Source organism: Tachysurus vachellii, chromosome 6 (assembly GCF_030014155.1).
Source record: "Tachysurus vachellii isolate PV-2020 chromosome 6, HZAU_Pvac_v1, whole genome shotgun sequence".
NCBI classification, from domain to species: domain Eukaryota; kingdom Metazoa; phylum Chordata; class Actinopteri; order Siluriformes; family Bagridae; genus Tachysurus; species Tachysurus vachellii.
This window is the reverse complement of record NC_083465.1, coordinates 20,930,622-20,957,730: the sequence shown is the minus strand read 5'-3', so window position 1 is coordinate 20,957,730 and position 27,109 is coordinate 20,930,622. Positions and strand designations below refer to the sequence as shown.

At 35.8% G+C, this 27,109-nt stretch overlaps 1 protein-coding gene across 1 annotated transcript; it reads right to left on the bottom strand.

Annotated features, from left to right (window-relative positions):
• Positions 1-3,520: 3,520 nt before the first annotated feature.
• On the bottom strand, positions 3,521-21,226 carry opn4a (opsin 4a (melanopsin)). Its single transcript, XM_060871510.1, is given in 10 exon segments — positions 3,521-3,565; positions 4,149-4,344; positions 5,749-5,856; positions 6,304-6,465; positions 7,766-7,937; positions 9,585-9,788; positions 10,739-10,872; positions 11,418-11,560; positions 21,037-21,165; positions 21,167-21,226. Coding segments are annotated over 10 exon segments (1,353 nt in total).
• Positions 21,227-27,109: the final 5,883 nt, after the last annotated feature.

Sequence of the window (27,109 nt, the reverse complement as noted above, 5' to 3'; positions counted from 1 at the left end):
ATGAGATACTTAAGTCAGGAAGGAAGAACAAGACTGATGAAGCTGGTGTGGCAATACATCAGCTTTATACTAGAACAGTTACAGACATCAGGACAGCCGCCTAGTTACAGGTGGATGCATCAGAAATGCTGGCTTAACAGAATTATCAGAGAGAGAGTGCAAGTTATTTTACGGCTACTAGATGGTGACAGCGTTGATCTGAGGTCTAGAGATCGACTTCGCCAGTGAGAGTATTTCAGCCATGGACCCAAATATGTGTGAAATCCATGGATCACCATAACAGAAAGTTTCTGATTTTTATGAGATACAAAGTCATTATTATGAGTCATTATTATGTCAAAATTTTGACTTTTTTTGACTTATAATGTCATTATTATGACTTATGAATGTATTTGTTTGTTTATAACAATATTTGTTTATAGAACTACTAAAAAGTTCTAATATAAAGTAAATCAATAAATGTACATATAATTATACATTATATAAATAATTAACTTATATAAACTATTATTATTATTATTATTATTATTATTATTATTATTATTATTAAATAATATATACCTAATCAAGATCTGGAGCTTATTTAAGGACCACTGGATTTTAGCAGCTTTACAGAAGCATATAAATTCAGCATATACTGTATATTTAAAATTAAAATATGTATGAAATTATTCCTAATAAGCAAACCAGAGGTGATGATGGCATGGAAAACCTTTCTGCAGTAACATGAGGAAGAAGCCTTAAAAGGGACCAGACTCAAAAGGGAAGCCACCCTCATTTGGGTGACAATGCAAGTGTCTTTAGTTCCCTTCTAAATCCGTGATGATTGGTCAAAAATGTATGGTGGAAATTCAATCTAGTTTTAACATGAGGCCTGTTTTCTTGGAAGTTATCAGCTGTTCACTGATGTAGTGCTAAACTAACGGTGGCAACTGCAGTCCTAAAGCTGCACATACCTGCATATTTTTGGAGGTGGGAGGAAACCAGAAGACTAGGAGGAAACCCATGGAAACAAAGGAGTAACAAGGACCTCCCCACAGGTAGTAATCCAGTTTATTTTTACTTGGATTTTCTTCACTTTATTTGGAGGGGATCCTGGGAATCGTCCTGGATACCAAGACATTCCTAATTTAACTGCAAGTTATAATCTCTCCAGCAGGCCCTAGGTCTAGCCTGGGGTCTCTGTCCATCAGGAAATGGCCAGATTGTTGGACTCCTCTGTTATTTACTTTCTGTACTCACAGCCATATTCTCTCAGTTACTTCCCCCAGTTCATGACTGTAGGACAGGATACAGATGTAGATTGACTGATAAACAGAGAGATTTTTGCACAAACAGAGCTGCAGCTGTTGTTATATTAAGACACTTAAAGGATGATACAGCTGCATCATTGCCATGTCACATTTGGTTAGTGTTGTTTCTTTTTTTATTTTTATATTTGTATACTTTATTTTGATGTATTATTTTAATTATTTTATTATCTTTAAAAATTTTGTATTTTTATTAATTCTACTTCCATGCATTAATTATGTACAAATGTTGGAAATAAATGGATGGTCAATATGAATATATATGATCATAATGAATATAATTTACTTACACACAAAAACAAACAAACAAACAAACAAACAAATAAATAAATAAATAGATCTCAGGTCATTTGAATGACATCAGTCACCAAAACAGACTGAGACTGGAAACAGCCCTAAAAGCCAAATTTCTGGAGTTATTACTGGAGTGTGCAGTTCACACGCTGGCCAGTGGAGGTCAGATTTGCTCAACATACAGTATACATTCATCTCCCAGAGAATTAAACAGGATTATAGGACTAATTTTAAGAGAATGGGAAGTGAATGATTACTCTGACAATGCTCCAAAATAAAAGACTTACTGATTAAGTCATGTGATATTAGGATTTGATTATTAAATGATGAAAGATGTCTAAAGCAAGCCTTAAAATAATGATAAATATGAATCACCTAGTTGTGCTGTTGTTGTTCATCTATCTATCTATCTATCTATCTATCTATCTATCTATCTATCTATCTATCTATCTATCTATCTATCTATTTATCTATCTATCCCCCCCCCTACAATTTAACTTAATGTGACTGCCACACAGTCTCCAGTGCCTCTCTTTGAGCTGACAGATACAAGGTGAAAAATTAAACCATTCCCTTCATTTCTTATTTACACTACTACCTGTGCACACATATATCTGCCATCAGAAGATTCGCTGTCTATCAAACACGTTTGGAGGTCAAACATAATGCAGAAATGTTGACATTCATCCATGCTCTGTAACCTGTATGGGCAGGATAGCTTTGGCCTTCAGCATGTCAACCTTCAACAATCAGCAGACTCTGAAACACTACTTCACTCAAAAGATTGGATTCAAACATATCTGGAACCAAAAGCAACAAGAAATGTAAGAAGTAATTCAATATGACATATATGGGAGGCGAGTATTACAGTACAGACATGATTACTGACTTTCTTCAGTATGCCTGTAGGTTATATAAAATAACATGCATTTCATAATACTTATATTATTTGCCCTCCACCAAAATGGTGAAATAATAATTCACCTTTAATCCTTCCCCTTTCCCCAAGAACTCGATTTTAAACCCTCCAATTTTCCCTACATATCACCTCAAACCACCCACCTTATATCCAATAGTTCTCCTTTGCATCTCCTCTTTTCCCCATTAACTACTCTTAACCCCTCCCCTTTAACCCCCTAGTAACTCACCTCTAACCTTTACAATTTTCCAAGGTACTTTATCATAAACTCCCCACCCCTTTCCCAATAACTCACTTTTAAAGCTCCTGTTTTTCCCCAATAACTCATTTTAACCCCTAATTTATAAACTAGGCTCCACCTGGTACAGTATGTACAATATGACCTGTGTTGTACTGTGAGGTTGTGGTATATATATATATATATATATATATATATATATATATCCATTTCATCTGAAATTCGATTTGATCAGTTTATTGTTTTTGAATAAATACAACTAATTTGGCACATTATGTAAGAATTTCCTTGAATGAGTTTTCATTAATAATTGTTATTCCATATACAGGGACAAAATTCTGGAATGCTCAAAGAATATCAGCTTTATTTAGAAGAAATTATATTAAATAAATAAGAAGAACCACATTTACAGAACATTGATAAATCCACATAAATTCCTGTTTGATGTGATGTTCAGTACATGCTTTGACATATATATATATATATATATATGTATATTATCTTACCCTTAGAGTTACACAAAGTATAGACAAACTCCAGCAGAATTAGGACAATACTTTACAATTCTTAATGAATGAAATGATAAAGTAATGATAAATGACATCATTGGGTTGAGATGCTGGTATTATATAATAAATCACTTCTTTGATTAAAGATAAAAAGCATTATGAATATGCGAACCAACAACAAACAGTATTTTATCAACACAGCATGTAGTACAATTACACAATATTCCAATTCTCATAAGTCAAAAACAGGTCAGGGGAGCTGCATTGCTGTACCATCACTGCTGTCATTTGCATCCTAAAACAGAGAACTTCAGATGTTATACATAAATCATTAATAACATTCATTTAAAATGAGGTCTTATATGCCAAACGTCATTCACACTGTTCTGAGATGCTTTTCTGGTCACCCCAGTCGTAAAGAGTTGGTATTTCAGTAAACTACTGTAGTCTAGCCATTATTTTCTGATCTCTCATCAATAAAGCATTTAACTACAGCTCATTTGAGCTAGAGACTGTCAAGACTGTCCCAGAGAATTTCTAAAATACTCAATCTGGCATAAATACATTAGATCATTATTTTAGCTAAAATATTTCTAGTATAATTTAGCTACTGCTGAAGATTTTCAGCCCTCACACAAAATGTTGGGTTGGTTACGGTGGTAGCCCTAACTACAGAATACAAAAATATTAAACGGGTTAATGCATGATGACATGGGCTAATACATGAGTTACAGACTTCTCAGATGGGTTAGTTAATGATGACGTGATGATGAACAAACATTCTTAGCTTTAAAATCCAGCTGTTTTTCCTCAGGCCCTGGCTTCAACACAGACCCCTAAACATGACTAAACATACAGTGAAAGAACAGCAGACTTACAGATTCACCATCAGAGGCAGAGGAGATGTAGGATTTTACTGTACTGCTTTGGGACAAGTTCCCAGACACATCCGAGGCTCGGTTGGTTATAGTTGAGAGTCTGGTAGATATAAAACTGCTGTGGAGAGAGTGAAGCTCACTCTGAGGAACACACAGCAGCACACGCAGACACGGGATATACTTCGCTATAGCTACTCTGAAACACACACAGAACAAGTGTACAAGACTCAGAGGTGGGTGCACAGGTGTGTACAGGGTGTAAGACACTCTAATAACAATTTGCAACTAAAAAACACTTTTAAATGGCCGGTTATGTCCGGTGCAGGTGCCTCTGTGGAAACAAGATCCAAACCCAAATGTAGAGATAGAAGGCAGATGAGGGTTTTATTAAAAAAAACAAAATCTAAACCAACAGACAGGGGAAAACACTAGGTGTCAAACAAAGGCAACAAAAATACAAACAAGATCCAAAGAAACAGAAATCCAAAAATCCTAAAAACGCAGAACAGGAACCCCTAAAAACAGGACACAAAATTCAGTGTGCAACAACACACACACACACACCATTCATGACAGGTTTTTTCAATGCGATTCATGCAGACACAAAGAAATCATCATTTTGACCAAATTTCTGGAGTATCAGGATCTATAGATCATGATAAAGTAAAAAGATAATAAAACAATGTCATATGGCTGCCATTCATTTTATACTAATGAAGAAGAATGCTTTCATTTTTGTTACACATACAGTACAGCACAGTGAAATTCTTTTCTCACATATATCAGCTGATGCGTTTGGGGTCCAATCAACCACCCGGAGCCATAACCGCTTGAACGAGTCTGAAAAGTCAATGGTGCCTTACAAATAACTGGAAATGAAGCCATAGGCTTTGTGGACTATTGATCAGAAAATTGTGAGTTTCAGCAACACAAAGACACCATTCTTGAGCACCTGAACAAAACACTGAACTGCTCATTTATATTCTGTCTCAACTGTTAGTCACTCTGGAGAACAGCTTCAGCCAGGTAAAGTGAATACAGAATGCAATTAAAGGCAATTAAAAATAATTCAAGATAAACAAACAAACAAACAAACAAACAAATAAATATTGTTATGAATAAGATTATATAAATATATTTTAAATATAAATAAATATTCTTGTTTGAGCTTACCTGAGGCAAAGATTAGGCAAATATGCTCCTGACACAAACAGTTTTTCATTTTAAAATCATTTCCAATAACGCCTAGGGTGAAAGCTGTCAGGCCCCCGGATACGGACGGAAGGAGACAGACCCATCGACAGGATAGCTTAAAATGATAGGGGTTTAATACATAAGGAAAACAGACAAACATATCCACACGACACGGGGAACTAACGTAACTAAACTATACTAATGAATCCGCGCTGCCATCGGCAACACGGCTCACATATATACACACAAGTCAATCATACGATGGGGAACAGGTGAGGAGACAGGGAGGAGCAGACGAAGGCGGGGCAGACACGTGACAATAACAAAAACATTAGCACGTGTCCAAAAGTCCGTGCTGATCCCTGACAAAAGCGCTCAAGGAAGTATAAAGATGCTCTGTTAATACCTGTATTTGGGGTGTGTGATAGCATAGATGATGGGATTGTGGATTGCTGAAGCTTTGGCTATGACCGCAGGTACTGAGTTCATGTATGGTGTCAGCATATCTGCATACCTAGAAGAAAAATACACAGACTGAATAGGTCAGAGAGGTCATCTTTTGTTTATGGTATGAATTCTATGAATTCTGTTTGAGTTCCTTTTCAATTCTATAAGACTGAAAAGAAACAGTTTGGAATTTTAGTACTTCCATAACTTGAATTGAATAAATAAGACTTGAATAAGTTACATGAAGTGAAGAGAGAGCAGTACTGCATTTTGAGTGAAGACTGGAAAGAAATAGTCTTCAGTTCTAACATTCATTTTGTCAAACCTCGAGTGGTAAAATCTAAAGCGTATCACTGATTGTGCAAGAGCGTGTGTGTGTTTGTGTGTGCATGTGTGTGTGTGTGTGTGTGTGTGTGCGTGTGTGTGTGTGTGTGTGTGTGTGTTGTGTTTGTGTGTGTTTGTGTATGTGTGTGTGTGTGTGTGTGTGTGTGTGTGTGCGTGTGTGTGTATTCACCCAGCAAATGCTGTAAGGGCCACAACTGAATAGGGAGACCAGGAGATGACATAGAGCAGGATGACAATCAGAGCAACCTTGGCCATTTTCCACTCTTTCTTCATCTTGTTGAATCTCTTCACAGTGTCTCTGGTATTACATCTGTCAATCTTCCTGACATTCCTTTTACAAACAGTGAAATAACATGTTAAAGTGTTCTGTACATAAACGGTTGTAACCTAGAGTACAATTTAATATTAGTCCTTATTCATCATTGTTACATAGACTTGTGGTGAATTAAGCACAGAGAAAGACGGATGGAGGACTCTAAATCATCTGATTCATAAATCTCTCATACAACATCAAAATGAGCAGTGATCCAAGCACAACCAATGAATCAGTTTCAGTTGTGTGGGAGCAAACATCTGCCCACTAGCACCTTATTTCCATGTACTATGTTTAAGCCACAAACCAGTTTTCCTTTACATAGAACAAATTTAAACTAGATTTGTAAAGTTCGTCACGACAGACTTTGATGTTGGCTTTGATAAGGCAAGTATTTGCAAAGGCTGGTGCTTTTTGGAGGCAAGTGGACATATGTGTCAGTGTTACTTTTTGAGGCAAGTGGACATAAATCTTGTGAAATCTAGTGGAGTGCTAGGGTGACAAAACATTTGGAGGCAAGTGGAGACGAGCATGTGACATCATCCAAAAACCTGTGACGCAATTCCCCTCCTTGGTCTGAGTGTTTTGATATGTCACATGCTCATGTTGTGCAAATGTATTATTTTCATATGACATCACGTGACGTCACGTGACGTCATCAGAATACCCGTGAGGAAGTTCCCCTCATTGTTGTGAGTGTTTTGATGTCACATGTCCATGTTGTAAAAAGTTTTTTGATTTTGCATATTTTGGAGGCAGGGCTGCGGCACAACCGGAAGGCCAGTCGGTGCACCAATTTAAAAGTTTGTTCAGAGTATCACCCTAAAGGAGCTGGCAGAGTTTGGTGTAGATAGTTCGAAAGCTTGTCGAGTTAAAAACCTTCAAAGTTTATAATGGGAGTCTATGGGAAAAAAGGCCAATTTGAGACCCAGTACCGGAAGTACCGGTACTCAGATCGCTTAGAAAAGTAAACAAACTTCAGACCAGGGTCTACAACATATCCGAATTTGGTGCATGTGGCTCGAAAGCCCTAGGAGGAGATACTATTGATAATTTTTTGTCTAAGCTTAAATAGGAAAACAGAATGTTGGCTTCTACAAAGCCAACATAATTAAACATTAACTACTTAAGCAGGTGTTGTGAAAGATATTCAATAGAAAATAAAGCGAAAAAAAAACATTCCTCAGAGCACAGCTGTCCAATATCTGAGAAAATGTCAATTGCGTTTGAAGCTGAGTTGGAGGCATGGTCAAGGTTGCTCCAAAGGAAAAGAACTTTAAATAAAATGGTTGCTGTGCTAATTTTGTTTCATACTTACTGATTGCTCTTACGAATGGCATCGAAGATGAAGACGTAACAGTAAATGATGATGATGAGAGGAATGAAGAAGACAAAGATAAAGAGCAGCATTGTGTAGGCCCGAACTGAGGGAATAAAGGTCATGTAATCCCAAGTACAAGACGTCATCAGACCTTCAGGAACATAAGCACCTAATGACAAAGAAAGAGAAGAAAAGATAGGGAGAGAGAGAGAGAGAGAGAGAGAGAGAGAGAGAGAGAGAGAGAGATTTGCTTTCAGTAATGAGGACTGCATAAAACTTATATTCCCTCTACAATAAAAAAATATATAATAATAAAATTTACTTCCATAAAAAATGTATAGATCTGAACAAAATTCAATAGTTAAATGAAGGACCCGTATCTTGCTCTTCACACACGAAATTGGAAAACAAATAAGAGAAAAAGTATTTCAACAGAATCGTTTAAAAGGCTGTACGTTTACTGTCTTACTCTTCCTAAAGCCAAACATCACTGATGGTATTTATGTGCAATGGACAATACTTTTTTTTTTTATGTGTATGTTTCTCTCCCCATTGCCTTCTCTTTCTGTTACTTTGGTGGACAATGCTGACAGATTTTTTTTCTGTGCAAACTAAGCAAACAAGTTGCCAGAAGTATTTAAAGACATGGCACATGACTCTTACAGCATGCTTTATCTTGGCAATGAGACTCAAAGACATAATGAGCCTCAGGGACCGATGCATCAGCCAATCCTGTCACCAGTAGTCTCTGTCCGTGAAGACATTGAAGTCTTATCCACAGACAGCACACTGCATGCAAAACCTGTCATTACCTTCTGTTTCACATCCCAGGGTTTAGAACATTAAATACATTACAGTAAGCCTGTACTTGAACATGGTGAGGATGTAAAATTAATAAGTTTCTTTTAGTAACCCAAAGGTTTAATCCCTAGTTTCTTAATCTGTTTAACTGTAGAGCTATTTTTTTTACATCTGGCTTGAAAATAACATGCTCAAATTAAAATGAGTTTATCTCAAAAACTACAAAGCGTATTGGAATAATTCTGGTACTTAGAATAATTATATATTACCAGTTTATATATAGAATAAGTATATATTACCAGTTTATATTATTTATATACAGTATTACCATATTACAACTATATTGGTAATTTATAAAAAAAAAAAAAAAAAGTGTTTTTTTGCTTCTGGATCTTTATCTTTATACCGTTGGAATCTGATTGTGTTTAAAGTGTAGTGGCCGATTGCTTGTGTCAGTTTTATTGCGTCTGTTCATTTAGCCGCTTGGTGCTGGAATTGTGTTTTGTTTAGGTGGAAATGGTATTTTAAGTTTTATAGCTGAGCTTCTTGCTGTACTTCTGCTTTGCTGCATATGTAGATAAATTCAGGTTTAAGAAAGGATTCATAATTTCTGTCCTGGCTGAACTCAGCAGGAGTGAAAGGGGTTTAACCAGAATATAAGAAATTGGACAGGAGTTTGAGTTATACTATTTTAGCTTCGTTTATATGCTAAAACAACTTTGATAAATGATGATCTCAATGCCATTTTGCATGGGTTGAGATATAGCACAGTATCAGCAGATTTTATGTGGCAAAAATGAAAAATAAAATTAGCTAAAAATGAGCTCATGGCCAATCAATCAAATTAGCCAATTGTCAGTGTTTATTATTACAATTAAATTGTGCTGGCAAGTAAATAGAGCCACAATTTGCCACTATTGAACTATTTCACTGTAATCCATAGATCTTTATCTTATATCAGAAACCCTGAATTATTGTGAATGACTCGCTCCACAACTTCCCTCAAAACACTCACTCCAGCCAAAGAAGGGTGGCAGGCTCCAGCCCAGAGAATACAGCCAGGCACATATCAGGACAAGCAGTGCCTTCTTCTTGGACAGCATACCGATGGAGCTCAGAGGTCGCGTGATGACGAAGTAGCGATCTACTGCGATGACCATTAGAGTGATCATGGAGCAGATCCCAAACAGAGCTCCACAGAACGCATATAGCTCACAACCTGTGCAGGGACATAGAGCAACATGTGATGCAGATTTGAGATTTTAGTCACAAATGAACTTTCCAGACCTTTAAAAAGCATTTCACAGCAGGAAGAATAGGATTCAAGTTTCACAGACAAAAGTGTAATTAATTCCAGAGTAATTTTGCTTGCTTTCATGCCAAAGAAAAAAAGGTCCTTAGGGGCTGGCTTGTGTAAAAGCTTATGAAACCATGTTGACCTTTCCACTATCACTTTACAGCTATTTCTCCACTCCGAGCCAGGGGCATCCTGTTAGAGTGAACCGATTAGAGTGAACCTAGATCTCAGCGTACTCTACATACCTGTAGGAACCATAACCCAAGCCAATACGCACTGTTCTACATCTCCCTCATAAAAGTCTGATTAATTTATATTAAGATAAGATATTTTATGATCAGTTTCTTTATATATATTTTTTCAGCATGGTTCTAAAAGATCTGGTGAAATACAATCTCCTGCCATGGCAAAGGGAGAAGGCTCGAATAAATTTAACACAGAAAGCACACTTCATATTAAGCCTCCCCTTCCTGATTCTACTCCATGAATCTCAGTGGCCTGTGCTCTGTTCCTCTTAGCCCAATGTGCATGAGACTCATAACCTGATCACCAACTAAGTGGCAAAATACAACCAAGGTGAGTCCACTAAGTCTGTGGTCAGAGAAGTATGCAAAATGAATCAAATAGTCATCCTTGTAAAGCTATTCTCAGCCTCGGATACTCCATCCACAGCTCATATAGTGCCTGAAAAAGCCTAGAAAATCTTAATAAGGAAAAATATTCATTAATGAACCCAGGCAATAAAACAAACACAGCAGTGTTTGTCATTGGAGATTTGTTTATTTATTTGTTTACTAACAAAGTACTAAAACGAATTAAGAAGCAAAAGTTTCTTTTAAACTATTCCATTCTATTCCGTCTGTGTCTCTCACCTTTCTCTCCAAACACCCATCTCTTGTGCATACTGGTTATGAAGAATATCGGTGATTGAGTGGCACACATGAAGAAGTCTGTGATGGCCAGATTTATTATAAACATGTTGGCAGGAGTCCTAAGAGTTTGACTCCTACGGGCAAACAAACACAAACACACACACATACACACACACACACAAACATGCACAAAAACACCTGTCAGCGTCAGTATCACCTTGTGGCATAAAGTTCACATTGACGCGTATCGCATCATTCAACTTAGCACAGTGGCAGTGTAAAAAGCATACATAATTTCAGACAGGCTTTTCTGCATCTGTCGCCTCATGCAGTTAATTACTTAATCATGACTTTGATTAAATGCAAACCTTAGCATTGTTTCCTAATTGAAAATATGAATCATCAGACATCTAAATGAATAACAACAGAATGACTGGCAATGGAAATAAGCTGGAAATATTGATGCGTCTTATCAAAAGAAATATATTTGCTGCAATTTTCTTTTGCATTTATAAAGTTAATGCAGTTGAATAAAACTTTCAGTGGTTGTCAAATTGAAACTAACTTGTAAACTTAGACCCTTGCAGAGATAAAAAAAAAAAACCCACCGTAAGAAAAACATGGTTGATCTAATTAAGATGTGTGAGTGAATTGGTATAACAGTCATCAGGTAGCTTACCTGGTGAAAGCGTAGATGACCAGAAGGTTGCCCACGATGCCTGTGATGCCAATGGTGAAGATTATTGCACCAACAGAGTAGTGTGCATGATCAGGAACATCAACTGTAGGGAAAAGCTGAGGGGGCTCATGCACCATAGCAACCTCCAAATATAAGCAGGAGATGGTACAATTAATAACAGTTTTATAATGATATACTGCACGGCCAGCCCGTGGCATAGGCAACATAGACAGTTGCCTAGGGTGCAAAATGACTAGGGAGATTTGACCACATACACACATACAATAGGCAAAATTATTTCTGCCAGTTAATATAATTTTATTACTGATCGATCATTAAAACTTATTAAAACATTGTTAGAATAAAATAAAATTGACACTTTTTGCATCATGATGTGATTATAATGCATCACTATAATGCTTTAATTATGCCATGCATGATGCAGAGAAAAGCTTTTCAAAACTCAAGCTGATTAAAACCTACTTGAGATCTACTATGGCCCAAGAGCATCTCAGTGGACCTGCTGACATCAGTTTCAATAATAATATTTCTCAGAAATGATCATTTGATGCAGATATTGATGACTTTGCTGCAAAGATATCCAGAGGTGTCCATGGGAAACTGTTCTCTAGTTCAGAAAATATAATAGAGTTTGTCGTACTTTTTTTTTGCTGATTTTCACTTGTTGCTTATTTATTATTACAGTTATTTACTACTTATTTATTCTTATGTTTATCAATGCTTATCATTATTTATGTTAGGGTATATTATAGTATAGTTTTGCCTAGGGCACCAACAAAGCCTGGGCCACCCCTGATATACAGGATGTGATGCCTAACGATTCAAATTCTTGCTAGCACCTGTAGAAGTGCAATAAAACTTGGATGAACAAATGCAGACTGTCAATGGGGCAGTGGTGGGGCAAGTTGCGGCTCAAGTTGTGGCTCGATTTAATGCTCTGGGTTGTTGAACGGAGGATTGGGGTTCAAGCCCCAGCACTGCCAAGCTGCCACTGTTGAGCAAGGCCCTTAACACTCCCTGCTCCAGAAGCGCTGTATCATAGCTGCCCCTTGTGGCCCCCCTAAACCTCCTCAGTTGGGATATACGAAGAAAAATATTTCCATGTAATGTATAAGCGGCAATAATAAAGGCGTTCATGCCAATTCATTCAATAACACTATTAGACATACAGTGAGGTGAGCATTACAGACGTCTGATGGATTGTGATATTTTGCACAATGTGTTCCCCAAAAGTAAAATGGAAGGAAACAAACTGGAGAATAGACAATAGAGCATTCTTGCAGGGGACCATTAATAAATATCGTAGACATCCTGTTTGACCGAGACATTGTCCCATTTGTATGTGTTATCAAACTATCTAAAGGAAATCAGGTATTTATCAAATAAACACAAAATCTAGACCTACATGGAAATGTCTTTGTTAGTTTGGTTACAGTTCTGGCAAAAACATTAAAATGTTGTTCCTTCAGATTCCCATGTAGATTCCCTCAAAAGACCATTTATCAACACACCATTATAGGTTGTTTCCACTAATTTTAAAATTAAATGAAAAGCATCTTGGTATCTTTTAATTACATTTCTTAACACTTTTATTTATCACACTCATTTTCATATTTCCTGGTAATTCAGGAACAGTGCAGTTTGAAAATGATAGTGATTAGCTGTGGGCTATGAATATCTATACCTTGCCCCCTGATTAATAATCCTTCACCTCATCTTCATTTCATTGCTAACTGCTCTCCATTTTAGCTGACAGCAGGAGGATCTCAGATGAGTTGTAGGTTCTTTTGTCACCTCTGTCACTAAAATTAATAGGCTATTTTCACTCCTGATGCTGAGAAATAACAGGAAGACAGGAACAATTTTCTCTGGCCCTGATTCTAAATGCCAACAGGGGGAAAAAATTGATCCTGAGGCTAACAATAGGACAACTGCTATATGGTATGCATCTAGTACTGTATATATACAGAATTTTCCAGTAAATGTATACAGTATATAACTTCTATTGTCTCAAAAGAATCTTATTTAATATTAATATTTTACATCAGACTCTTTTAGCAGGCTCTTCTTCCAAACGAAGCCCAGGTACTTCATTGTATGACTACGGGGCAGTTTTATCATTCAGGCACCTCAATGAGCTGATTGTAAAGGCTACTCTAATCACAGGACTGAAATTAGACTCATTATAAACAATCACAGAGATAGTTTAAGTATTTGGGGTCAATCGTCCAGTACGATAGGGAGTATAGCTGAAGAGGCGAGTGCAAGCGAGTTGGAGTGGGTGGAGAAAAGTGTAAGGAGTGTTGTGTGTCAGCAGTAATAAATAAAAAAAAGTTGTACAAGACAGTAGTGAGAGCAGCTCTGCTGTATGGGTTAGAGTCTGTAGCAGTGAGGAAAAGACATAAGGCAGAGATGGAGGTAGCAGAGATGAGGATGTAGAGGTTAGGAGTCTTTAGGAGTGACGAGGATGGACAGGATTAGGAACGAGCACATCAGAGGGACAGCTCAGGTTAGCTGTTTTGGGACAAGGACAGAGAGACTAGATTGAAATGGTTTGGACATGTAGAGAGGAGATAGATGCTTATATAGGTAGAAGGATGTTGGAGATGGAGCTGCCAGGTAAGAGGTCAAGAGGAAGGCCAAAGAGGAGATATATGGATGTGTTAAATGAGGACATGGAGGTAATTGGTGAGAGAGAAGAGGATGCAGAGGATAGAGTTATGTGGAAACAGATGATTCGCTGTACAGACCCCTAAGGGGAAAAGCCCAAAGTAGAAGATAAACATATCACAGCGATGGCAATGCAAAGCACTGGATCCAGTGCAGCTTTGGACTAAGATCTCTTGATGTGAATAAAGAATCTATGTTAGTGTTCATTTAAAAAAAAAGTCTTTGAACTTCTTTAGGTTTAAGAACTTTCTAATGGAGTAAGTCTCGCTGCTCACGCAACATAAACTAGACGTTGTGTCAAAACATACCTAAGCTATTGACATGTCTCATATTAACTGAGACTTCCAGACCCAACTTTCCTAAAACCCATCTCTTTTCTTTATCATTGCACTTAGTGAAATGACCTTACTGTTCGGAGAAGACCTAGGACAGGCAGAGCAGCGGCACAGAGTGCTTTAGACAATTGCACCAACTAAGAAAAGAAACAGAGAGATTTACAACCTGTTATTTTACATTGATCCGGTGCACAAAACAGATCTAGAAGAATTCAGCAAACTTTAATCTCTCCATGCTGATACAACTTTCTTTCTTATACATGACAGTCATAAACATAAAACAGAGAAACAGATTGCATTGGATAAAAATTCTTCCGAGATTGATTGCACGTGTTTAAAAATGACCCATGCTACAAAAGCCTAGTGCTTTAAAGGATGCTTTAAGTGTTAACAGCTGAATTCAGCTGCAAGTCCAAATGAAGTACATGGGAACTGACACAACATGAAGGAACAAAACTAAGATAGAATGTATCAGAGGTCTGAAAAGTATCCTGGATGTTTTAAAAAAAATTAAGTCAATAAAATAAATGGGTTATTTTGCAGTAGTTCTTTAAATTATTACTAATAATATTATTAATATTAATGATATGCATAATAATCTTAATAATAATCTTTAAATATGTGTGCAGCAAGCATGTTTGTGACAAAAGAGGGTTACTAAAAAAAGAGAAATTACATTTTTATATTTATATTTTATTTATATGTATATTTATGAACTTTGATTTACCTTTTAGTGTCTTGAGCAAAAAAAATGTTGTTATGGCCATTCTGATAGACAAGGCCTTCATCACACACAGCATCTAATTATATATCCATTATATCATCATGTATTATTTAAATAGAAAATAGCATTACAGCATTATAGGATTCACAATCATAATCAATTAGCAGGCAAATGTTAACAGTAGAAGATTATGGGTATTTATTTTTGGTTTATGTTAAAAGTATACGGAGTGAGCATCCATTGTTAGAATTGGGTTAAAAATAAATGATAGCATGAGCAATTAACAGTGTTACATAAATGCCAAAACCTCAATAATAATAATAATAATAATAAAAATAATGATCATAATCATTTTCATGCAGGTTCTTATAGCTTTAGAATCACACTCACTGATTATTGTATTAGGAACACCTGTACACCTACTTATTCATACAATTATCTAATCAGCCAATTGTGTGCCAGCAATGCAATGCATAAAATACTGCAGATGCACGCCAGCAGCTTCGGGAAATATTCACATCAACCATCAGAATAGAGAAAAAATTTAATCTCTGTGATTTTCACCGTGACATGATTGTTGGTGCCAGAACTGCTGGTTTGTGTTTTTCTAAAACTGCTGATCTCCTGGGATTAGCAGGAGACTTTTCTCAGATTGGTGCAAAAAAAGAAAAAACATTCAGAGAGCAACAAATCACTGGATTGAAATGTTTTCTTGTTGAGAGAAGTCAACGGAGAATGGAAAACTAGCTTGAGCTGACAAAAAGATTACGGTAACATGGATAACCACTTTGTACAATTCTAGAAAAGTAGAAAAGCATCCCCAGATCAATTTCAACTGTGAGGTAGTTGGACTGCAACCATAGACCAGGTCAGCCAAGAAAGCTGAGGCTGCAGTGGGCACAGGGTGGACAAAACTGGACATCCAGTTAAAGACTGGATAAATATATCCTGTCTTATTAATCTCAATATCATATCCTATATGAATCTCAGTTTCTGATGTGTCTCACAAATGAAAGGGTCATAATTTGGCACCAGCAGCATGACTCCACAGCCACAACCTGCCTAGACTGGTGTAATGGTGTGGGGAATGTTTTCGTGGCACAATTTGGGCTGTTAATTCCAATCAATCACTGCATGAATGCCACAGACTGTTTGAGTATTGTTGCTGGTCATGTGCATCCTTTCATGACAACAATTTATCATCTTCTAATGGCTACCAATATTCAGCCTGATAATGCACCATTGCATCCTTGGCATAATGAACAGAGGTTGTGTTGAGCAAAACAAGACCCTACCCAGCATTAGTATAGTGTTTCTAATAAACTGCTTGGTTGCTATGTAAAGGTTTAACAGAATCATGCATTTATATATTTTATTATTTAAAAAAAAAAATTTGAAGATTTTTTGTATTATTATGCTGACAAAATTATCGAAATGCCTTGTAGCTGCAGTTAAATTATTATAATAATCATTAGCGTGGGCATGTGGTAGCCTAGTGCCTAAGGTGTTGGGCTGCCAATCGGAAGGTTGTGAGTTTGAATCCCAGGTCAACCAAGCTGACACTGCTGGGGCCCCTGAGCAAGACCCTTAACACTCAATTGCTCAGTTGTATAAAAAAATGAAAAAAAAAAAACTGAAGTCACTGCAGTGTTATAGGTTGCATACAACCTAAAAATCCTCAATGTCATTAAATGCATCATTTCTCCTGCAACTGCATTATCCTGTTTATTTTTCCACAGGTCTTCTAAGCCGGTTGAATGAAGGAGACCAGATTAATACCTTGAATATACACAATAGATAACTAAGAGCGTATATACTGTATTTGGGGTAAAAGCGATGGTGGTGTTTAGGCCAGATGTCTGAAATAATCAATTTCATTGCAAACAAATCTCCTGATGAATAGGTGCAAGAGGTGACAGGTTATGAGCATGCATAACGTCCATTACATAAAATAGTGAAATAGTGTCTATACTGTTAATTAGAGTCTATGTACACAATGTGCTTGTTCAAGATATTTTATACATAAAAAAAGTTTTTAAAATAAAGTAGCAATAGAGAGCAGTTGGCCAATACACAGAGAATAAACATCTGTGATTTAAAGATACTGTTGGAAACTGGCAAATGTGGACATTCTGGAGTACAAGAATGTTCAGAAAAATAGCCAAGAAACATTTTCAAATGCATTTCAAATGAAGCCAAATTGACCCAGCAATCATGTTTTCAAAAAGAATATTAAAGGAATGTTACCAGCATCTTGTGGAATCCATCCTTGAAGAATCAAGGCTGTTTTTAGAGCAAAGGGAGGACATAGCATTATTATAGAGCTCTATGAGAGTACATTTATTTAGATAAGGCTAAAAACTGGAGACTTTGAAATGACCAGACGAATATGCTGTACTCTGTTTTCCAGATACAATTAAATCAGTACACATTATTAATAAACCTTTAATGTCCTTTAATAACCTGTGTGGCTTTAATAATTCTATTATTTACCATATAATATAACCATATTCTATGGTGTGGTACAGTATGCTGGTGCAGCATCATCTCTACTGCAGATAGGAAGAGACTGGACAAGCTGATCAGGAAGGCCAGCTCAGTCCTTGGGATTCCTCTGGACACTGTACAGGAGGTGGGAGAAATGAGGATAGTAGCAAAACTATCATCGACTCTCCTTGTATTTCATCTCTGAGCAGCTCCTTCAGTGACAGGCTGTTACATCCTAAGTGTCTTTTTTTCCCTGCTGCTATTAGACTTTACAATCAAAGCTGCTTCCACCAGTCATTATAATTACACACTGGATTAGTGTTTAACTGCAATAATAACAATAACAAAGTATTTAAACAACATGTGCAATCACAGAAATTTTGAAAACCGTGCAATATTACCTGTGTGCAATATGTCTGTTAGCGTACTGTAACTACTTACTCGTGTTTTTTTTTTTCTTCTCTGTATTTATACATTGTGTTGTGTATATACTGCACATTATATTATTTTATATATTTGAATTTCTTTCTTTTTGCTGCTGTAACAGAGAACTTTCCCCATTGTGGGATAAATAAAGGTATATCTTATCTTATCTTATCTTATCTTATAACCCGTGTAGTAGGAACGAAAAGGAAAAAAAAAAGAAATGATAAAGGGAAACACATCCAGAAAATGATGCATTCAGGCTCTTCAGCTCCTCTCTGTTCACAATCACAGTTCAGTGTGCCATGACCTGACCAACAGGATGAAATTGAAATGCAGTGTGGAGAATTACATTCATGCCGGTTGCTAAGAAAGTGTTCAAATCATTTAAAAAGCAATCCACATCAGATCCCCTGTTTTTCATTGACGAGATGGAAAGGCAAAGCAATAAAGATTTAATTTGTCAGAGTGGAATGCTGTCAGTGTTTTCTGCATGTCACTAACGAAAAGCAATACAGTTGTGTGCTGCCTTTCCTATTTTCTTCTCCTTATTAGTGTACCACAATGCTGTTTCTTAACTTTATAGTGCCCATAAAACTACAAAATCAAGAGCCAGTTGAACCTATAAAGGCTTTAATGAATCTTTTTATCCATATCAAATAGCAACCACCTGACCAGGAATATAAAGAGGTAGATTGGAGAGCTCTAGTTCAGCCTAATTGTTCTTTGTGTGCCAGAAAAGAGCTAATTAAACCTGGTCTGTGATACAAAACAAATTCTAAGACATAAAAAACTACAATAAATGATTACAAAAGAAAATGTCCTTCCTTGTGGTGGTACAGTCAGTACAATAATTAACAATGCAGTCAAGTTTCTGTGTCACGCTAAACTCAGATAGTGTCTGTTGTTTATTGTTAAGCATAATGGTGGATTAAATGTAATGTGCAGGGCAATTAAATGAGTGTATACCATTTAATTTTAGATAACTGTGTGTTAAGATCAGCAGTTGAGACGTGTACAGTATACACTATATCGTACAGTAGGACATTCCTGACCTTTAGGCTCAGTGGACACATGGCTTCAGATTCTCACAAGCTACATCGCCTCCTGCTGTCACTTACACCGAATAACAGGGGACACGATTTAAATTCAGCTCACTTAGGAATTAATAGGATCTTGATAGGATCTCCAGACAGTTAAAAGTAATCCAAAAATCTGCTGTCTGACATGAAACATACAAAACTGGAAGTATATATAACCCGACTGAACGGTTAACCCAAGTTTAGAACCTCTTCATATTAAAGCTCACAACACACCTGCATTCAGTGGAGGAGAAAATAGTAAGTATGCATGAAGGAACATTCTAATTGTGTGTGCATTAAGTGGAGCACAAGCCTATTTGTGTGTAATTTGTCACTGCATGTCACACTGATGACACCCTTTTCCACAAAGCTATTAGATGCTTTCTATCCTCAAACAGATAATGGATGTAAGCTACATGCCCCATTAATACAACACGCTGATTAAAGGTACAGTAGATCGAGGTAACAAATCGTGGATTTAAATAACAAATCATAGAAGCGTCAAACTCCTGAAAGGCCACAGTCAGACAGATTTATACACATTTGTATTTCCCCTCTTCAAACACACTAAAATCAGCTGCCCTCATCTGACAGGTTGAATCAAGCAAAATGATGGATTCCGTAACAATCTAATTACCCATGAAGATATAAATAGTCTTTAAAAGCACACAGGAGATCTGTTTAAGAGAAATTTAAGCAGATGGGCTTCTTTATAGATACTGGAATCAGGTCTCATGAGTTCCATATGTGCTTTTCTCTATGTCACTTTGATAAAACGGGACTTTAGAATTAAATTAAATGTTTTAAACAACTGAATGGAAAATGGCTCCAAGCAGAAGTATATTAGGGACTAGGAGCCTTTCATTACTCCTGAACCCTTGAAAAACAATTGTTAATGTATAGAGAATATAAGACATTAGAAGAAAAAAAATAGTAGCCTGAAACTTGGAGACCACACAATTAACCAATTAATAAAGTTTTTATTTAAGGATGTTTGCTTAAACAATATTTTAAAGCGAAGTTTGATAGTGATTAAACTAATTAATTTAGTATTAATTATTTAATAGTGTTGGGTTTCATTAAAAGTGGAATTTAATTTCCCATTTAAAATTAGGAAAGGAAATTAAAAGTGGAATTTAATTTCCCATTTACAATTAGGAAAGGAAAATCAAAAAGTTCAGTGTTTCAAAGATTTTTACTGATTGTATACAATATAGTGCGTTCCCACTTTCAGTGTGTTCTATAATATGAATTTACTCTTTTTTCTTTTCTTTTTTTCTTTTTAAACAGTGATATGAACCAGGGCATACAACATCCATATGTACATAATTTTTTCTAGAAGTAATACACACTTAGAACAAAGAGTTTCAAAGCAACCACCCAGCCTTTAACTAATCTATATATACATGTCGAATAAGAGATCAGATTTATCACTGGGCATTAATATTCAGCTTCAGGATAAAACCTTTCCCTTTTTTTTCCCCCTTAAAATGTATGAATATTTTTATGACCAGTTGTACTTGTATTTACGTTCTATGCCAGAGTTTCCACCTGAAGTGAAGATAGGTGTCTAGATTCTGGCCATGTCCCAAACCACAGCATTAAGTTGTGTTCTATAGCTAACAGGAAACCTGTGGTAAACCTCACATGGGGCTGATTTGACAATAGGTTTTTTGGTAAACTAATATTGCAGCATGGATGATGGTTGATGATGATGGATGATGATCAAGGATGGTATGGTACTCTAATGCTGCGTGCAAATTCTTCAAAATAATAATTTTACAGAGGTACAGTTGGAACTGTTCAGCACTGATAATAAAGCTTAAGTTATGCCATCAAGGATTCAGCAGTTTGTCAGATAGTTAGTTGTCACTCACTGTGGTGATGGTGGGAGTTGCGGGTTCCAGCAGTAGCCGCATGCCCGCACTCTCCGCTCTCTCCGCGCTCCCGTTCCGCGCACACAGCACTTCCTCTACCATCACTGTGCACACCATCCCGCGCGCGCACCCGATCCGACACAAACCGCTTCAGTGCATGTGTGTGTGTGTTTGTGTGTGAGTTCTGCATGCTCGTTCTCTCACAAGGAACATGAATGACCAAGAGGAGGGGTCGGTGCTCTCCAGGCTTCTGCTGCGCTTGGGCTTACATAAATAACATAATAATAATAATAATAATAATAATAATAATAATAATGATAATAATAATAACTATTATTATTATCATTATTATTATTATTATTATTATTATTATTATTATTATTATTATTATTATTATTATTATTATTGTGTCATTTATGTAAGCCAAAGCAATAATAATAATAATAATAATAATAATAATAATAATAATAATAATAATAATAATAATAATAATGTCTGTGCGTAATGAATGCAGTGAAAAATGAAAAAAGTCCAAGTCACAAATTACAAATTAAACTCAGAAAACAATACATTTGAGAAAAATAATGACAGGCATTTTTATGAAAGACAAATTGAAATAGTTTTTGAAAGTTTTTGAAAGTTATGAAACACAAATTTGAATACAGTACAGCACACGTACTGTAATTGACAGTAATTTTTCTCTTCCACATACGGGTCCAGTAAATGGTTAAATGAGTATAAAACTATATTTTGTTATATATATTTATTATATATACATTTCAGAGACTTTCATGAATTATACTTCATTTAAAACAAGTACATTCTCTGTAATAAAGGTACATGAGTGATGTTGTTCTTGGGAAGGTGCAAGTGTGTATCTTTAATTTGCTTTTAGAGTGTCCATCAGGAAAATGTCCATCAGTGATCTTTAATATACAGTTAGGTAATATAAAGATTAGGTATAGGAAGATATAGGAACATATAGAGTAAAGGTATAAAAGATAATGGTTCTACGCCAGTGACAAGGACATTTCTGAGAGTGTACTTGCTCACTTGATGTGAAGCACCCTTTGACTCAGAGGGACGTGAACTCAGGGTCACTTTATGTCATAGGGCTGTGTTGTTATATGTCATGTGGTGGAATGGAGTGGAGAGGAGTGGAGTGGAGTGTTATAATTCCCACACTGCCCTACACACACACACACACACACACACACACACACACACACACACACACACACACACACACCTTTGATGTCATACCTTTTAACAGAAGCTCCCCAGGAGCTAGATGCAGTTTCGTACAGTGTGTTTCATTCTCCATCACCCACTATTCCTAACTTCATTCCACTTATTGAATCCTCATGTGTTCTATAACAGCTCTATTTCTTGGTCCTACAGGGGCATATGATCAGAACAGTTCTTTTAACCTCTGCTTTTGTGTGTACATTGACATTCAGGACTGATGCATCTTTTTGGGATTTAAAACCAGTTGGTCAATTCTCACAGAATTTTCTCACAGAAAAAAGACAAATCCATACTATTAACTGGTGTACTGTATGTTTGCTTTCTTATTTGTAGCTTTTAAGTAAGATCCTCATTTATTGTTATGGAGCTGAGAATAAAATGATTGGAGGTGGAGGATGTTTTCCCAACCTGGGGGCACTTAAGCCCCTGATCTTTTTGTGAATATTCTGTATATTAATAATATGTTAATTCGTTACTGAAAACAGCTTTCTTTCAAAGGCAGTACACTGGGGATTATTTAGCATTCCATGCCAGGAACCGTGTGCTGGGTTACTACTTCATACTTCAGGAGATAAAAGATAAAGAGAGCAGAGTGGTCACGCGATCATATTCTTTCATGAAGAGCTTGCACTATTATCAAAATAGGCTTGCATTTTGTGGAGTGAGTGATATCTCAATAGCTCAGGATCACAACACTTAACCTACACCACATTACAGCTGTTAGAAAGTGTTCTCAGTTGCTGATAACACAGCACATCTGCAATCTATGGTGCACAAAAAAGCAGCCACAGAAATGTTTAAAATTCGGTTTTAGTGCTCAATTATTTCTCAATACTTGAGTCAAGAAGCTCATCATGTTTTAGTCACTCATTTTTAAAGTTATTCTAAAAAAAATTGTTTATTCACTCAATAAATCAAAAGTTTGCCTCTGTGCCTTTAGATAAGACACTCAAGAACAAAGCAGATTGTGCAGATGGAGGTGATCAGAAGTGCTTTCATACCATCTCGCCCGCCATAAGCTGGTGTGAAAAATAACAACTCCAAGTTTAACTCCATTCTTTTGGTTTGTTTTAGACAGTGTGTTTATGGTGGACATGTAGAGCATCAGGTTTCATCAGACAGTCCACATGTAAAAATTCTTGTTTTGTTTATATTGTAATCTAAACTTTAATAATAATAATAATAATAATAATAATAATAATAATAATAATAATAATAATAATAATAATAATAATGTAAAAAAAAGATAATAATAATAACAACAATAATAAACAATAATGATAATAATAATAATAACAATTATCATTGTTATTATTATTATTATTATTATTGTTATTTATTATTATTATTATTATTATTATTGTTGTTATTAATGTATTTATTAGTGTACTAAACTCCTAGCAACGTTTTCCATACAAGGTTATGCTTGGACAGCTTGTCGAGGTATTTCAAAAGCCACCACAGTATATTTTATCTCAATTAAATGTAAAGTGTTTTATTTGTATTAGCCATTTTGACAAACCCTGGGGCACTGTTTGAACTTAGCTGTGAAAAAATCACACTTTGAAGGAAGGTAAAGTGGAGAAACCCAGTAAGCTCATTTAATAGATTCATGCAGTTGTTCTTAGACATGAGCTAATCAAAGTATTTGCTTATAAGTGCTTGCTCTAAATCAATAAATAAAAACAATAATGTAAAAAAAAAGGGCATTTTAGAGAGCCTGAAAAAATATCAAGTGGATCCTCTCCAGGGGCCGAGCCCTGCATACAGTAAAAAAATCTACAGCTCTTAAGTCAGTAAATTATTCATTCATTTATTCATGGAACAAAGCCTACAGCTACTTAATGCATTTTTGCTGAGTAATAATAACCCACCAGCCTTTATTCAACCTCATGTTCTTGAGTCAGCACCAAACATGAAGCTGCGACATTTTTCTAACTGATGCAGATGTTTTTTAATGTTTGGTCATTTTGCTAGCTAAATATGTCAAAGTCTCAGCAATCATTACTTTTATTTGAATCATCTTTCTTGGAAGATGGTGTGTTTCCTAGCACCTTCTTCATCAAAGGTCACTTGCAGCATTGTTTTAACCATTCAAATGTACCAGCATCTTAATTCATTAACTCAAGTTTTTCATTTAATACCAGTGATAGATAAGATAGACAAGACAGATAAGATATCTTCATCAGCATTTGCTGACATTATTAAGGATTAAGAATTCAAGGCTTATAGCTTACAGAAACCACATCTCAGAAAAAAAAACCTGAAACTGGATCAATAGTGTAAGAAAAATCTATATAAATTGTACAATAAATCCTAGTAACACAGCACAGGACCAAATACAGGATCATATTATGGCTACAGATCAAAACATATCAAACAAACAACTGTAATTTTAAAATATGCATTATCTAAGAATTGCGTAAATTATTCATTTATTCATCATTCTTTCTCATTACATCACTTAAATCACTACATTCTAAACACCAGGCATTCCTGGTGCAAGCAAATGAGTATGTTGCTTGTTATGGTTTCCTTATTCACAAGCAACTTTTGTTGTCATGGTGGCTTGGACAATTCCGTGCTTGAACACTAGGGGGCGTGGCAGGAGGGGTTTGTTAACATTCTGTGCCATGTGGTTTAGGTCCCTGCCTGTTCCTTATCCTGTTCCTGCCTCTTTCCCTGCCAAAGGAAATTTGCTAATTACCCTCCCTATTTATACCTGTTTTGTGTGTTCTTTTGCTGAGTCCTTGTTGTTTGTTACCTGGTGTTCTGGTTTATGGGTTTGCTTTCTGTTTTTTTGGTCTGTTGTTTGGCATTTTAGTTGCTCAGTTTTTCTAGTGTTCATTGATTTTGTTGTTTTATTAATAAACCTCTGTCTGTCTTGAATCCCTGCAATTAGCTCTGGATATTTGTTCCCTTGGAGGCCCCTGTTTTGTTACAACTGTAATCAATAGGCTACTTGTGTAATACTGCTGTACAGGTGTTATGCTTCAAGCCTGTATTTGTAGAGAAAAGAAATTAAAAATTAGGCATTTGCTTAACATTTTTCCACATGACTTGTGTAGAAATAATATTCTCCTTTGATAGCTATTCTGTAATATCATTCTTATAATCAGACTTATGATGGTTCCATTTAGATCTCCATGTCTAGATCTAGCTAGTTTAGCTTTTAGTGTGTGTGCTGCATCAGTTTATTTAACACCTTATTTATTTAATATTTGTATAAGTAAACATTAGTTAATGATCAGTGAGGTAATAGAAAAATAATCAGTGATGACAGGGTATGATACAGCCTGACATTAGTGGAGTAGACTTTTAGACAGGAAAACATTTCTTTTATACCACATCAATGTATTCATTTAATGAATGACATATTGTGCTTTTAAGCCATTTATAGTTGCATTTTGTCATGTGGAAAATCTGCAAGACCAGCCTCACATTTTTTTCTCTGTGAAGGCAAACAAAAAAAAAAATCACATATTCTCAGAAGACTCACCAGGGCAGAAGACTTAATAGCTATTAAGTGCTGCCACTGATGACTTTTTCCATTAATGTTAAGCATTGCTTAAGAAAAATCTTCACCAGTTTTATGATTATACAATTATACTATAAAAATATATAGTTTTTTGCAACATTTATTCACCACTGAGCATAAGGATAGAGGTAGATCAGTGCTTATGATGCTGGGCTACTGACTGGACAGCCACTGCTGGGATCTTGAGCAAGACTTTTAACCCTCAACTGCTCAGGTGCATAAATGGAAAAAAAAGGAAGTCACTGTGGATAATATGATCTACATAATGCTGTAAATGTTACTGTAGACAGAACATCATATTAGTAATATGCACCTATAATTTCAATTCCAGCTACTGTTATAAAAATTGAATAAACAAATCAACTGTGATAATTATGTTCAGCTAGACCAGTGGAAACTCTTTGGTTTAATTGAATTAATTGGCTAGTTAATTTAATTGGCTAGTTGAATTTGATATCTTACATTTACGGCATTTGGCATTATTAATGCATGGAGTTTTTGGCTTGATGTATATTTGTTTTGCTAACATATTCCAATAACAGAATTTCTTTGCAATGTTAGCTTGATTGTTTGATATCAATCTATCTAGCTTAAGTGAACAGAATAAGGAGTTCTTAAAGAGGAAAAATACTTTTTAATTTTAATTTGACTATGACGTTAAGTAAATCTGATTTCTGGCAATGAAAAAATACCCATGAACTCAGAGAGGCCAGTTCAGTAGGGTGACTAAAGTGCAAAAAATCTGATTAGCATCCCTGACAAATTGAATACACTCAGCTGAACACCAAGACAAATAATTGCAGTAGTTAAAATGTTTTTTTCTCTCTGCTTCTTTTTTCACTCGGATTCCTGTGGTCAGAACATGCAATACCTCGGTAACAGGATTCTTTCCTGACTGTTCAAAATATCACTGACCGTTCATCTGTCTAGGATTTGAGTGTTTGTATCAGAGCCTGCACAAACAGTCCATATGTCTAGTATAAGCCAATATATACAAGAGTATAGGACATGTTTTTGGACAAAAGGACATAATGAAACTGAGAATAAAAAACAAGAAGGTGGTGGATTAGCTTTTAATAAAAAAAAAAACAAAAAAAAAAAACACACCTGGCATGGATGAATGAACAAATTCCAAGACTGTATAAGAGCTTTGTGGAAAAAATAAATCCCAGAAAAGTAGGAACATATGTGATACTGGAAGAGTCCTTAGACCTGTTTCACTAGCACATAAACATAATATATCTATACTTATATCTATACAAGGAAAACAAAATCATTTTTGCAGTT